Source organism: Semicossyphus pulcher, unplaced genomic scaffold, assembly GCF_022749685.1.
Source record: "Semicossyphus pulcher isolate SPU_LCO1_2020_fin unplaced genomic scaffold, fSemPul1.0.p SCAF_24, whole genome shotgun sequence".
NCBI lineage: Eukaryota > Metazoa > Chordata > Actinopteri > Labriformes > Labridae > Semicossyphus > Semicossyphus pulcher.
This window is the reverse complement of record NW_027211698.1, coordinates 14,706,472-14,722,223: the sequence shown is the minus strand read 5'-3', so window position 1 is coordinate 14,722,223 and position 15,752 is coordinate 14,706,472. Positions and strand designations below refer to the sequence as shown.

Below are 15,752 nucleotides of genomic sequence, written 5' to 3'. Positions count from 1 at the left end.
TGATAATCAGAATGCAGGTACACATACCTCTATTTTTTTATCAGATTTGATTTGATAGTATCTGATTTAAGTTTAATATTTTAACTTGTAAAGTAAAAAAAGCATCTGGTGGTATGGAAAGAGAAGAAGAAGACTTGAAAGATGGCGACAAACTGTGATCGTTTCTATCCATTTATTCGTCTTGTCAAATAAATCAAAAGTTGGTTAAACTTTAAACCCAAAGATAATAAGTCCTGAAAGTCACACATGCGCTACAGAAACAAAAAAACTAACGAACAAAGAGAAATAAAATGCGTACAAAATAGAGCATCTAAGGACGTCTTCCTGAGTAATTCTTCGGGTGCTTCTTTTCCGTAGTACGTTCCTTTAGCTCCCCCTTGTGGTCTGACTCGTGTATTGCACCCTGCCACAAAAATGTTAATTTAGTTACACGAGGTTTTTTGTGAGGATTTAAATCAGTTTTATTATTATTATTATTATTATTATTATTATTATTATTATTATTATTATTATTATTATTATTTTGCAACTGTTCCATAGTATTTTAATTTTAATAAGTTAAACATTAAAACAACATACATAAATGGTTTTTTTTCCTGTAGGTAAAGTTTTTAATTTGTGGTTGTTTGCTTGTTTATATGGCTTTAAAAATATATTATTTGACGCAATTTATTTATTTATTTATTTTTACATCGAAACATAAATGTGTTCCTGCTTTAGTTGTCATATGTGCATATTAACTATTAAAACCAGCCTGTAATTGGATTTTAAGTCAGATCTTGAGAGCAAAACATTTTAAATCCATTTAATATTTCTGTGTGTCAGTTTTCTAAGAATAAAATCAATAAACCTTGAAGCAGACAGGTCTTAAACTGATATGAGTCCCGGTTAATTATTACAAATATGACTTGTCGCCTATAATCTGTTGGCTGCACAGAGCAGCGACCAGTAGCATAAAGGTTAAGTTCTGTTTGTAATGTGTACTTTAATGTTTGCAGACTTAATGTCGTTGACTGAGCTGTGACGAGTAAGAGACCATCCAAAACCAACAAGCTTGCATGAAAGGTCACTTAATCAGTTACATTCAGTTCATGCATTTAAAACCGTAGAGATAGTTGAGCTCTGATTTTTCACGTTAATGTAAAACTTTATAAAGTAGGTTACGTTTGCCTCAGACAGGTCAATTCAGGTTAAAGGCGGGCGGGTTCTCCTTCTTCAAGTCAGCCACAGCTAGCGGAGTGGGACAGGAAGTCAACTGTCATTGCGTCAAAATAAAAGCACTTTTTAAAATTACCCATATAGAAGTTTACCAGAAATCCTATTTTAAGTGAAAAATATCTTAAAAATTCATAAAATAAAAGTGAATACTAAATTTTAGGGCTATTAAACATGGTTTTGTTTTATTTTGGATCTAATTTTATTCTATTTTATTTCCCGTTTTCTCATAGCCTTAAGTCTAGCTATTGTTTTGTGTATAAATCTGAAGCCTTCGATTATGTATGATTTATTCATTTTGGTTATGTATAATTATGAATCAATAAATAAATATCGATTGAAAGGAATTAGTTAAGCAAACTACCAGTTGAATGCTTGATTAAATGCATGTACTTCTGCATACCTCTCATGTATTTCTCTATAAGTTGTTTTATTTTGAAAGTCTCAACAGTCGGAAATGCCTTCGATTCAGACGGACTTTGTTTTTCGGATGTTTTATGTTCATGCAATTTTGACTTGCATCTGAAACATGTCGACAGGGACAGAGGGAGATATTTTGTGCTTCTTTATAAACGGGAAAAAGGTACGTTTAGCATGTAGTTAAGTTAATAACAGTTTATCGTGTTGTAGCTAGCTTTAGCTTCAGGTGAGTTTTTTTTGCCAACGTCCGTCTCACATGTGTTTTTGAAGCTGACAAGTGACTCGTTACACTGAACTATGTGACCTGTCAGATTCTTTAACGGAAAGAGGCTAATGGGTTTAAAAATATAAGCACCAGTTTTAATAGATATGATTCATATTTTTGTTAACAGCTAAAGCTTTTAAAAACTCTATAAACTAATGCAAATAGGTCACATAATACATTCGACATAAATGCACATGATTATAAACCTATGTTTATTTACGTTACGTGTGTCACTCAGAAAGGAGATCGCTAATGATCGTATGAAATTTGGGTTTAACTATTTTATTTGTATTTAAAAGTAAGATAAGTAAAAATGTAGGTGGTAGAGCAGATATCACTGAAAAATATTTTTTCAGTAATAATTATATTATTCTATAATAATAATAATTATAGAATAATAGAAAAAACAGACTGTAAACTTACTTTAACATTGGTAGTTTTTGGTAAATGGTTCCTGTTAAGCGTCATTCCTCTAGCTCAGAAAAATGTGTGGAAATTAATTTAGGATGTCACGTGAAATAATGTGAAACGGCTGCTAAACTGAATTAAATGGCGCTTGAACGTAAACTTGTGTGTTCTGTTTTTGACTAAATTATTGGTCTTTTTTATTAAGAAGTGTAATTTGCAGCCCGGTTCTGTTTCCTGTAAATCTTGGGATCTTGGGAGTTTATGTTTTTGTTTATTTCTAACAATTTTTTCTCCCTCTGTGAACACAGGTAACAGAAAACCATGCGGACCCTGAGACTATGCTGCTGTCCTTCCTCAGACAGAAGCGTATCCTTCAGATCAAATCCACTTTAGAGTTACTTTATGTTTAGCGCCACCTACAGGTGTGTTCTCCTTGACTGTGACTTCAGTGCGCTTAACTGGGACCAAGTCTGGCTGCGGCGGCGGAGGATGCGGGGCGTGCACGGTCATGGTGTCGCGGTACCAACCTGCCACCAAAACCATCATGTATCCTTTATTTCTATTTTAAATCACTACGAACGAGAAGGTCAGGAGCCTTTAAATGTTTGAAAAAGACTTTTTCAGGGTTGCAAATTGATAAACAAGTTAACAATATTTAATTATGAAACTAGATTTTTAGACTACGGGAGGAACCAAATGCTCAGTGGAAACAATTTCTTGTGTGGCTGATGGTAATGACCCTTCCTGGCTCCAAACCAGCACAACATCTGTCTCACTCTGACGTTTGGCTTTCGCAAACACGCAGCCAAATGTAAAACAGCTGCTGGACGGACACTTCGTACTCAGCTCTAGCTCTAAAATGTGCTCAAGACATCATCTGTTATTTGTTGAAGTGACATTCCCTACATCAGAGCCACAAACAGAGAAGTGATTGTTACTATCTCCTGTTAGAAAGCCGATAAAGCATGAAAAATGATTACAAAGAGACACAAAACAACTACAACGGAAGCAGAATGACTGCAGGAAGACACAAAACAACCATAGAGACAAAAAACAAAAAAGAGTGATAAAAAGCTCTACGAATATACATTAAGTAATACAAAAATACACACGTACACACTACAGATATGCAAAACTACCAAGTGATGATAAGCTACTACGAAGGGACACAGAGGGACGACAGAGAGACACAAAATGACTACAAAGAGACACAATGGTACAGAACAACTAAAAGAGACGCTAAAGACCAGAAAGATATGCAAAAGGAATCAGAGAGACACAAAGCGAATGAAAGAGACACAAAATGACTACAATGGGACAAAACAACAACAAAGACATAAGTAATGACCTAAAACATATGCAACCTGATGACTAAGAGACTGAAAATAGCTGCAAAGTCACACAGAGACTACAAAGAGACACAAAAGGTCTACAATGGGACAAAATAACTACAGAGAGACACTAATTGCTAGAAAGACAAAATGTCTAAAAAGTCACACAAAAAGACGACAAAAAGACACAAAGAATACAAAGTAACACTTAATTACCACAAAGACACATAAAATGACTACAAAGAGACACACAAAGACTACAAAGACTACAAAGAGGCACACAAAGACTACAAAGACAAAAAAAGACTACAAAGAGGCACACAGACACAAAAAGACTACAAAGAGGCACAAAAAGACTACAAAGACTACAAAGAGATGCTTTATAACCACAAAGACACACAAAAAGACTACAAAGAGGCACACAAAGACTACAAAGACACATAAAATGACTACAAAGAGACACACAAAGACTACAAAGACACAAAAAGACTACAAAGAGGCACACAGACACAAAAAGACTACAAAGAGGCACAAAAAGACTACAAAGACTACAAAGAGATGCTTTATAACCACAAAGACACACAAAAAGACTACAAAGAGGCACACAAAGACTACAAAGACACATAAAATGACTACAAAGAGACACACAAAGACACTTAATAACCACAAAGATACGCATAATGACTACAAAGAGGCACACAAAGACTACAAAGACACAAAATGACTACAAAGACACACACAAAAACTATAAAGACACAAAAAGATGTCAAAGACACAAAATGACTCAGAGAGACAAAGAAAGACTACAAAGACACAAAAAGACTACAAAGACACTTAACCACAAAGATACGCATAATGACTACAAAGACAAAAAAACTTAGAGAGACACAAAAAGACTACAAAGACACAAAAAGATTACAAAGACACAAAAACAACTGCAAAGAGATTGAAACGTTAAAACAACGTTAAAGAGACGAAAGTGCCAGCATACAGTCCAGCCGTGAGTCTCTGATGTACCAGGGGTTTGGGGCCTTTTCCGTGCTGATTCTCAGAGGACCATTGTCTCATAATCCGCCCACTGTACTCTTGGTAGCAGCACGAGTAAATGTAAATGTAGCAGTAAATGTGATGTGAAGTAGCATCAGTATTTGTTGTAATAAAGTGGGAGCATTACCCCGAGTGGCTTTACTAGTTATAATAACGTGACATATTTCCTTCACATCACCGTCAGCCATTTCTCAGCCAACGCCTGCCTCCTGCCGCTCTGCCAGCTCCACGGAGCCGCCATCACCACGGTGGAGGGCATCGGCAGCACCAAGACCAGGATCCACCCTGTGCAGGTCAGTGAGCGCCTCAGTGTCAGTGTCAGTGTGAGGAGCGGAGGGAGGATCGTAACAGCTGGTTCCCAGTCACAAGATTGTTTCAGTGGCTGCAAACCCAATGCAATTTAATGCATATTGACATTCATTGCAAATTGAATCATGTCATGGCTGTGATCTGCCGTGAAAGAAGCTGTGTGTGTGTATCTAACAAATACGTCTAATTCAGAAGGATTATGGACCGTGCAAACGTCTCGCAGAAGAAGCAGGAAGTTGCGTCGAAGATGGTTACAACTTTAAATCCACGCAGAAATTTAAACGTCCTGTTAAAGACCAAAAAACACACAGAGACTTGGAATGAATGCATGATTTTAAAGTGGTCTTACAGCAGCCTGAACTGCTGTGTTTTGTGTTTGTAGGAGCGGATCGCGAAGGCTCACGGCTCCCAGTGTGGCTTCTGCACTCCGGGGATGGTGATGGCCATGTACGCACTGCTGAGGAACAAACCTCAGCCCAGCATGGAGGACATCACCAACGCTCTGGCTGGTCTGTTTGAACTGAAGATAAATGTGCACTGGCCTTTTTTTATGTTGTTTGCAATGCAGCACTGAATTCTGTGTATTTGCTTTTCAGGCAATCTGTGTCGCTGCACTGGCTATCGACCCATCGTTGACGGCTGCAGGACTTTCTGTCAGGTGCAAAGCTCAGTATTATACAAGAGCTCAATGCTTTCTTTTAGTTTAAGGAGGAGAAAGGGCTTCGTGATTCAGTGATAAACACATAATGTCATGTGAGATGGTGATAACGTGTCCTTATATAAATCAACACAGGAAGCAAACTGCTGCCGAGTCAGTGGAAACGGAAACGGTTGCCTGAATGGAGGGAGTCCTGCTGATGAAGCCGTGCATGTGAGGACAAGTGAAATTCCAGTTCTGCTCTACTTGTTCTTGTGTTTTCTGTCTCTGTTTATTTTTACACTCAATTAAGAATCAGTTTGCTTTCAGTCCTGGGCGTCGTTTGTTTTCTGTCTTCTTTCCTCTGCTCTTTTTGACCCTTCTGTTTTCCTCCTTGTGCCTTTCTTTCCTTACTTGTTGTCGTCATCTGACGTCGTATAAGTACGCCGAACTTTCACTTCTAGGGACGACTTTTCATTAGAGTCAGTTGTTCCCTCCGCGTGTTTTAATTTGTGTTTTGCTGCGGTCTAAAAGCCTGCAAATGTCAGGCAAATTACGCCACTGATGTATGACGCATTGATTGTTTTAAGAACTTCTGAGCTGCAAACTTTGGGCTGAAAAATGCAGCCAACATTAAAGTGTCTGAAACTGCCTAATGCATAATTAGGGGCGTGGCCTCTTTGAGTGACAGGTGCGAGCCTTTTCATGCCCGATATCGTCTGGACTTCGTCGTCGGTCCTTCTGCTGCGCTGACGTGTCAAAGCAGAATCAGCAGAACACCTACACAGTGGTTCTTGCCAAAGATGTCCATATATGGTGTTTTAAATAAAAGGCTGCAAGTACTCAACCAATTAGAAATGTTTAGCCTCCTTAAGCCCCACCCCCAAAAGGTCCTGTACCTTACGCAGAGACTTCTGGGTAACACAAGGTCTCAAGAACTTGATTCAGAGCCCGGTCCTTCCAGTGGAAACACACCGACTCGCTGCAAAGGTTCCTGGTTTCTTCTGACCTTTTCAGGTCAACCTGAATGCAGTTTTATCTTTCACAGTCTTTGACACAATCATTCACTTCAAACATCTTCTGTATTCCTGCCGTGTTGAATCAGCGTTTGTTCTCCTCCTCAGGAATCGCCACAGCTGTTTGACAAGGAAGAGTTTCTGCCTCTGGACCCGACACAGGAGCTGATCTTCCCTCCCGAGCTGATCGTAGGTCACCAGATGGTGTTAATGCACAAATAATATGAGAACATTCGATATGAAAACAGCCGCTTCTCCACAGCTGATGACAGAGAAAGACAACCCTCAGACGCTCACCTTTCATGGGGAGAGGATCAGCTGGGTGTCCCCCGTCTCCCTGGAGGAGCTGGTCCAGCTGAAGACCAGGAACCCCAAAGCTCCTCTGGTGATGGGAAACACCAACATCGGTGAGAACAACGTTTTTTACACGTGCTAATAGTTGCATCTGTTGAATCAGACGTGTTTAAACGCTCCGCTCTTTGTTTTGCTTTGAAGGTCCTGATATAAAGTTCAAAGGCGTCCTGCATCCTCTCATCATCTCTCCAACCCGAGTGAAGGAGCTGTTTGAGGTCACTCACACACCAAAAGGTGAGTTACCTGCTTTAATAATCTACATTTTGATGATTTTTTCTTTGAGCAAGGAAAGTCCTCTCCACTCCTCTGTAACATTTCCATGTCCCAGAGGAAAGGAAAGTACACCTCCATTCTTGCAGCGTTGCAGTAAAACATGCCGATTCCTCTGCAGGGGTTTGGTTGGGGGCGGGCTGCACTCTGGCCGAGGTCCGGTCTCTTCTGGAGAAGAAGGTTCCTCAGTTCCCGGAGGAGAAGACCGAGCTGTTCAGAGCTCTGATCCAGCAGCTCGGGAACCTGGGAAGCCAGCAGATCAGGAACGTGGCGGTGAGTAGGCTCACTGCTCGGGAACGTTTCCCTCTTCTTGCTCGTTGTTTTTCTTTTACTGGAGACTAATGTGTAGATTAAATAACTAAATGATTTATTATTAAATAGCTTCATATAAAGTGTGGTCACTTTTTGCCTCTTCAGTCTCTTGGAGGTCAGATCATCAGCGCGTACCCAAACTCAGACCTGAACCCTGTGTTGGCTGCCGGGAAATGCAAAGTGAGCGTCATTTCTAACGGTAAGTCCGGAGTCGAGGACAGCTTCTGGAAGACTTAAATAAAAGTATATTTACGTCACTTGTTTACGTTTCTGCACGTGTGGTTTTCATTCTTCCTCCAGGAGGACGGCGAGAGGTTCCTCTGAATCAGGACTTCTTTGTGGGCTTCTGTAAAACCGCCCTGAAGCCGGAGGAGGTCATCGTTTCTGTCTTCATTCCCTTCTCAAGGAAGGTAGAACACACTTCTTAGACATTGCTCCACTTTTTCTTTAATGTTGTCTTTGTTTAAATTAGCTCACTGGGAAAATGTCCTTAGCTGCAGATAAAAAAATGGATATAAAGCTTTAATATAAACCTTTTTATAATTTCATATCCTGCTCTTTTTGTTGTTAAAGTCACACATCTTTTCCTGAACAGCTAATCAAAGTTGTGAAACATTCGTCTGTGTCGCCTGCAGGGGGAGTTTGTTCGAGTTTTCCGTCAGGCTCCGAGGAAGGAGACCTCGTTCGCCACGGTGACGACGGGGATGAGAGTGTTTTTCTGCGAGGGCTCCCGAGTCGTTCAGGATGTCAGCATTTACTACGGAGGAATGGCAGCGACCACCGTCAGTGCCACCAAAACCTGCGCAGCCATCGTCACGAGGTCAGAGACGACCTCTGACCTCTCTGTCCTGATTCCTGTTTTCTAGTCTTGATAATCCTTTTCTCATTTCTCTAATTCCTTCCTTCCGCTCTTTAAACCAACCTCCTTCTTTTCCTTTCTGTGTTTTTTTCCAGGCCGTGGGACGATGAGACCCTCGGCCGGGCCTACGACGTCCTCCTGGACGAGCTGGTCCTCCCTCCTTCGGCTCCTGGAGGAAAGGTGGAGTTTCGTCGCTCTTTGAGCCTCAGCTTCCTCTTCAAGTTTAACCTGGAGGTCCTGCAGAAGCTGCGAGAGATGGTAGGACAGCGCACAGATTTTAAAACAGGACTGCGGTGTAATGGAGACTTAAAAAGAGTTTGTGTTTGCAGAATGTGATTAAAGATGAGCTTTCAGAGAGGATGCAGATCCGGCCTTTACCCAGAGACATCCAGCCCGGCCTGCAGGAGTTCCAGGTCAGAAATCGAGCTTGTTTCGGTTCCTCTCACCGCACCGACAGTGAAATAAACCTGCTTCTTCTTCTTCTTCAGCATGTGTCAAAGGGCCAGAGCAGCCAGGACCCAGTGGGGCGTCCCATGATGCACCGCTCTGCCATCAGCCAGGCCACCGGTGAGGCCGTGTACTGTGACGACATGCCAACAACAGACGGGGAGCTCTTCCTGTCTGTGGTCACCAGCGCTCGAGCGCACGCTAAAATCACGTAAGCAGAAAGTGTTCGAGAAACAAACAAGCTTTCGAGGTGTGTTGTTTTACACGTCTTTCCTCCGACAGAGGGCTGGATGTGAGCGAGGCTCTGCGACTTCCTGGCGTCGTCGACGTCATCACTTCCAAAGATATTCCCGGGAAGAAAGTCCAGACGATGTTCGGGTATCCGGACGAGCTGCTGGCTCAGAGCGAGGTAGAGTTTGTGCGCCTTACGTTTCCAATGCTGTTTGTGTCCTCAGAAGAAAACGCCCACCAGCTCGAAATATTCTGCATTCGAGTTAAATAGTTTCGTTTTATTCAAGGCTGTTGAGTTTTCTTCCTTTCTGTTTGTCCGCAGGTGTCATGCATCGGTCAGATGGTGTGTGCAGTGGTCGCTGATACGAGGGAGCACGCCAAACGGGGAGCTGCGGCCGTGAAGATCAGCTACGAAGACCTGCCCGACCCTGTCTTCACCATAGAGGTCTGTAGAAGAAATGTGACCTTCTGTCTGACCTTCACCTTTTCAGCATCTTTAATTAAAAGGTGTGTTTGTTGTTCGACAGGAAGCCGTTGAGAAGTCGTCTTTCTACGAGCCTCGGAGGACACTCGAGAGAGGAAACGTGAGCGAAGCCTTCAAAACTGTCGATCAGATTTATGAAGGTGAGACCTCCTGCTTTCCAACACTCTGCTGCTCTTCTTACACTTCGGATTCGTCCACTCATCGTGTTTCTGGTTGTTTCCTCAGGAGGGATTCAAATGGGCGGTCAGGAGCATTTCTACATGGAGACGCAAAGCATGCTGGTCGTTCCTGTCGGGGAGGAGACTGAGTTTAACCTTTACGTGTCCACTCAGTGGCCCACGTTAACACAGGTGTGCAGACATTTATCGATCATCTCTTAATCGTCTACAGTTGGTTCAAAATGCAGCCGCCAGATTAGCCTTTGGTCCCACATGTCCCCTGTTCTTGCATCCCTAAAACTCAGTTACTTCTCCTCCACTCCGACCTCTAACCTCGGCCTCCGATCAATCCCACGTTCTAATACCAGATCAAAGGGTGATCGCGCATTTGCTGTCTTCTTCATCTTCCACAATCCATCAGATGTGCAGAATCTCTGGACAGTTCCTTCTTGTCGCTCTCCATCCCTGTCTTGTGTTTTCATTTTGCTTGTTTCTTTTTTGCCTGTTTAACTTAGTGATTGTTTTTGTTTGCAAACACTTTCTAACCTGGTGTTTAAAAAGTGCTCCCAAAAAACGTGACGTAAATGCCCTATGAAGAGAAATCAGAGGCAAGCTGCCCTGCAAAGCCAAACTACACAGACCAAACAGCCAAAGCAAGACTGTCCTGCTAAAGCTAGCACCTGTGTTAGCCACAGCTAGCTAAAAATGCTAAATGTACATTTCCCCTCCCGAGCTGTTTCTTGTATTCGATAGATTTGTCCATTTAAATGCATCTGGGAAGAGTTATCATTATTAAACAAGCTATATGCAGCCAAACTTCAAACTTGACATGTTTAAAGTTAACTAGCGTAGCTTAGCACGATAGCACAGACCGCCATCTTTGCTGCTGACAGCTTTGGGGCTAATCTAATCTATAAAAGCTTCCTGTCTTTGAATATCATCCAGCTGGATTATTGATGTATGCTCATTTTCCTCTCTGCAGGATGTCGTGTGCGAGACGTTGGGCATCCCGTCCAACAGAGTCACCTGTCACGTCAAAAGGATCGGCGGAGCTTTCGGAGGGAAGCTCTCCAAAACCTCCATCCTGGCCAGTATCACCGCGGTGGCTGCGTGGAAGTGAGTCGCTGAAACGAGAGCAGGACCAGAAGCTGTTTTTCAGGTTAAAGGAAAATTACAGAAAAAGTTAAAATGCTTTTTGTTTACACTCTTTCTGCTCAGGACCAATCGAGCCGTGCGCTGCGTCCTGGAGCGAGGCGAGGACATGTTGATCACAGGAGGTCGACACCCCGTCCTGGGAAAATACAAAGTAAGACAACACGCTTTAACTTCAGCAGATTATTAAGTGTCGACAAAGATGTCCTAAGTTTCTGTCTGTTGCAGGTGGGTTTGATGAAGGATGGGAGGATCGTGGCTGCAGACTTCCAGTACTACTCCAACGCTGGCAACACCGTCGATGAGTCTCTCCCGGTTGGTAAAAGTCGTCCGTACATCTTCTATGTGTCACACAAGAGAAGAGAAATCATGTCATCATCTACTTCCTGCAGGTAGTAGAAAAAATGATCCTCCACATGGACACTGCCTACAACATCCCCAACCTGCGAGGCAGCGGTGCCGCCTGCAGGACCAACCTGCCCTCCAACACGGCCTTCAGGGGCTTCGGCGTCCCGCAGAGCCTCCTCATCGTGGAGAACATGATCGAGGACGTGGCCATGCTGCTGGGACGCCCTGCAGACCAGGTTCCGTCCACCTTCTTGTACCAAACTCTTCATTTTACTCAGGTTGTTGATCTAATAAAGACGTGTTACAATGCTTCTTCAGATTCGAGACATCAACATGTACAAGGGGCCGTCCGTCACTCATTACAAGTTCGAGTTCAGCCCGGAGAACCTGCTGCGCTGCTGGGATGAGTGCAAGATCAAGGCTGAGTTCAGCGCCCGCCGCAGAGCCGCAGACCAGTTCAACCAGCAGAACCGCTGGAAGAAGAGAGGCGTGTCCATCATCCCCATCAAGTACGGGGTTGCATTCGCAGATAGCTTCTTGAATCAGGTGAGTGGGATGAAGTTGTGTCATACGCCGATCAGGATGACAGCACGAAGGCAGCAGGGAAACATGTCCAGCACGAGTCTCTTCCTTATCTCATTTCTGCCTCTGATGTGCGTCTGTGCGTGTGACAGGCTGCAGCTCTGGTCCACATCTACAAAGACGGTTCTGTTCTGGTCACTCACGCCGGGACCGAGATGGGTCAGGGCATCCACACGAAAATGCAGCAGGTAAAGAGTGAAGTTATGTAATCGCGAGGCGTTTCAGCGGACATGAACGTCCTCTCAGCTCCGGGTTTGTTTCCTGTTTTAGGTTGCGAGTCGGGAGCTTCACATCCCGCCCTCGAAGATCTACATCAGTGAAACCAGCACCAACACGGTGCCCAACACCTGCCCGTCTGCCGCCTCCTTCGGCACCGACGCCAACGGCATGGCAGTCCTGGTAGAGTCGTCTTTAAGCCCCGATCAGAACACTTCACATGTAAAGAAATAAGTTTAATCTTCTCTTTTCTTTCACTCAGAATGCGTGCCAGACTCTGTACCAGCGACTGAAGCCAATGAGGGAGAGGAACCCCAAAGGATCATGGGAGAAATGGGTATGACTTCATGAGCAAAGAGGACGTGAACTCTCTCTGATTTCTAACTGACGAGATGTGTTTTGTTCTCAGGTCAATGACGCGTTCTTTGAGAAAATCAGTTTATCAGCGACAGGATTCTACAGGTACAACACAAATAACACCCGTCTGATTAATGTTTGTTTAACAGCGTGAGAGTAACCACTTCCTGTCTGTCCTCAGGGGTCCGGACCTGTACTTCGACTGGGACAAGATGGAGGGGCTGCCTTACGCTTACTTCGTGTACGGCGCGTGCTGCTCCGAGGTGGAGCTGGACTGTCTCACAGGAGACTACAGGGTCAGAACAGTTCATCTTTTATCTTATTTGAAACGGTGAAATTATCAGAGTGTTTATGATTTTTAAAATCGTTTATCTCTTAGACGCTGAGGACGGACATCGTGGTCGACATCGGGAGGAGTCTGAACCCCTCCGTGGACATCGGACAGGTGAGTCTGATCTGTAATGTCAAACACTATTTTCTTCTTGTTTCTAATCGTGCTTTCTTCCTCGCTCCCCGCCCTCCCTCAGATCGAAGGAGCGTTCATGCAGGGTTTGGGTCTCTACACGATGGAGGAGCTGAAGTTTTCCCCCTCCGGGCTCCTGTACACTCGAGGTCCGTCTCAGTACAAGATCCCCGCGGTGTGCGACGTGCCGCTTCGCTTCAACGTTCATCTGCTGTCAGACACCGACAACCCCCACGCCATCTACTCCTCCAAGGTCAGACTTTAATGTCCTTTACATATCAGATCAGCCCGTGCAACAAGTCAGGTTCCTGATGGTTCTCTGGTTCTGCAGGGTATTGGAGAACCCGTCCTCTTCCTTGGCAGCTCTGTGTTCTTCGCCATCAAGGACGCCGCGGCTGCAGCGCGCTCAGAGTCCGGTTTAGTCGGCCCGTTCACCCTGAACAGCCCCGCCACGCCGGAAAGAGCCTGTCTGGCCTGTTCCTCACCGTTTACTCAGAAGGTAAGAAATAAACCTCATTACACATTTTTATTTACTTTTATTCTTTAAGAGCATTTCTTTCAAAATGCTCAGTTTTTGAAGATGTAAAAACATCCTTTAACATTTAAGGAGTTATAAGGAGCCTTTTAAGGCAGGATTTAACAGCGTCAGCAGTGTTGCAGGCGTTGTACCGCACCGTCATGGCAAAGAAGGAGCTGAACTGTAAGGCGAAGCTCTCAATTTACCAGGCGACCTTCGTTCCAGCCCTCACCTGTGGTCATGAGCTTTGGGTAGAATGAGGTTGCAGGTACAAGCGGCTAAAGTGAGTGACCTCTGCAGGGTGTCTGGGCTCAGCCTTCGAGTTAGAATCAGGAGCTCAGACATCCGTGGGAGCTCAGAGTAGAGAAGCTACTCCTTCACATTGAGGCGGTTCAGACTTCTGATGAGGATGCCTCCTGGGCGCCTCCCTCGGTGGAGGTATTATATATCCACCCTGGTCTGGGAACACCTCGGAGGAGCAGCAGGAGGAGCTGGAAAATGTTGCTCAGGAAAAGGCTGATGGGTGAACTTGCTTAGCCTGCTGCCGCCGCGACCCGACCCCGGATAAGCGGAAGAAAATGGATGGATGGATTTAACATTACACTTAGTTCAACGACAAGAGAAACTAAAGGAGGCATTCAAAAAAAAAGTATTAATGCACCTTAAATAATGAAATTATATTGAAGGAGAATAAAACGTCTTATCTGTGTTTTCAGCCCGTTTTTGTGCGGCTTTGGTTTGATGAAAGAAGATTTTAGATTTTAAATAAACAATCAAATTCTGAGACAGAGGAAGTTACTGTCGTGGATTTCCATCTTTTTTTGCAATATTATACTTTAATTTGTGTTATTTTTATTATTCTTTTGTTTGTGAGACTGTAAAAAGAAGCAATCATAATTTAACTTATTAAAAAGATGAAAACTGGGGCGCTGGTTGAGCTCAGCAGCTAAACTGTGCGTCCCATCGACAGTCCTCGATCAATGAAGGCAGAAAAGACTTTATGAATTCCTTAATACCATTAATTCTAGAGGTTATTTATTGCATTATTTTTATATTTATTTTAATGTTTTTCGTTTTTGTATTATTTCAGATTCCAGCCAGCAAACCCGGATCCTTCAAACCGTGGGCCTTAGACATCTGAAAGAGTTTTTATTTTTTATGTAACTAACAACAACTACAGATCAATACAGATATTTTACTAATAACGCTATAAAATGTATCTACATGTAAATTTTTAACTTTTATTGCACATCGTTTCTCTTGTTTAGTAATGAATATATCATGTAAAATGAATTCCTTATGACCACCTTAACTAATCTATTGATTTTGCTTGCTCCATGACACAACATCATGTTTTAAATACAAGAGAATAAAGAACTTAACAGCTATTAAAGGGTTAAACAAACCCTGTTTGTCCTCTGTATTCATTCAGCAGCAGAACACCAGCTCACGGAGGATCATCCACACGAAACAGTCAGTTATTGTTTGTAGAGTCGCACAGATTTGTCCTCTCATGGTTCATGCTGATCACATGTCGAAGCGCCGCAGGGTCGCAGTCCCGTCTGTCGGAGAGGCGGCCTGCAAGAGCGACAGGAAGTGATGTGAGGGAGGAGTCTGACAGGAGGAAGTTTCAAGTCAAGTCAGGAGGGAAAAATAGTGTTTGAATTTGACAGGCAACAACGTCCTAATGCACACACTCTATTTGTTGCTATGTGGTGGTTAAATGGAGGATAGGATTGCTCGAATGCACCTTTCAGGTTAACTTAAATCAAGAATATAGACCTTTTAAACCAAGAGTGCTGCTTTATATGAACACCGCTCGGATAAAACAACATTCTTCAGCCGTGTTGCTTTCTTTTTGGGTGGATGTTTGAACCATATAAAGATTCAGCTAATCACTATTTTCATTTTTTTTTTTTTATCTTTGTACTATTTTCTAAATAATAGATTAGTTTGTTGGTCTCTAACATGTCAGAAAATTTAAAATGTCTTATCTGTGTTTCCAAAATCAACAAACATAACTTCCCCAAATGCCTTGTTTTATCCACAACCTCAAAATATCCAGTTTACTGTCATAAAGGAGGAAATAAACCTAAAAATATTAACATTTTAGGAGCTGCAATCAGAGAATTTTCACTTTATTTTTCAATGACTAATTGGTTATAAACATGGCGAATAATTAAGCTGCCATTGCAGCTTTTACAACAGGATCAAATAAATGTTTTCAAAGTAAAAAGTTTAGATTTTTGTTGAGATTCAGGTAAAATAAATAGAAAAGGTTTTTTGTGAACAATTTCTGGCAGATAGTTTCCCTCTGAGCAACAGACGAGAAGATCCTCTTGGCCTTTCAGGAC

At 42.9% G+C, this 15,752-nt stretch overlaps 1 protein-coding gene across 1 annotated transcript; it reads left to right on the top strand.

The window, feature by feature from the left end:
* The first annotated feature begins 1,743 nt into the window (after positions 1-1,743).
* Positions 1,744-14,778, top strand: aox6 (aldehyde oxidase 6). Its single transcript, XM_069675093.1, has 35 exons — positions 1,744-1,798; positions 2,617-2,674; positions 2,758-2,854; positions 4,871-4,979; positions 5,378-5,504; positions 5,592-5,653; positions 5,789-5,866; positions 6,757-6,837; positions 6,911-7,055; positions 7,144-7,236; positions 7,394-7,545; positions 7,690-7,783; positions 7,885-7,994; positions 8,220-8,404; positions 8,539-8,701; positions 8,773-8,856; positions 8,932-9,101; positions 9,173-9,299; positions 9,444-9,566; positions 9,649-9,745; positions 9,831-9,955; positions 10,746-10,879; positions 10,982-11,069; positions 11,144-11,230; positions 11,308-11,499; positions 11,582-11,809; positions 11,938-12,033; positions 12,116-12,244; positions 12,324-12,398; positions 12,471-12,523; positions 12,600-12,714; positions 12,798-12,863; positions 12,946-13,134; positions 13,213-13,380; positions 14,489-14,778. The coding sequence occupies exons 1-35, from the start codon at positions 1,745-1,747 to the stop codon at positions 14,537-14,539; spliced, it is 4,005 nt and encodes a 1,334-aa protein (XP_069531194.1). The 5' UTR covers position 1,744; the 3' UTR covers positions 14,540-14,778.
* The last annotated feature ends 974 nt before the right edge of the window (positions 14,779-15,752 follow it).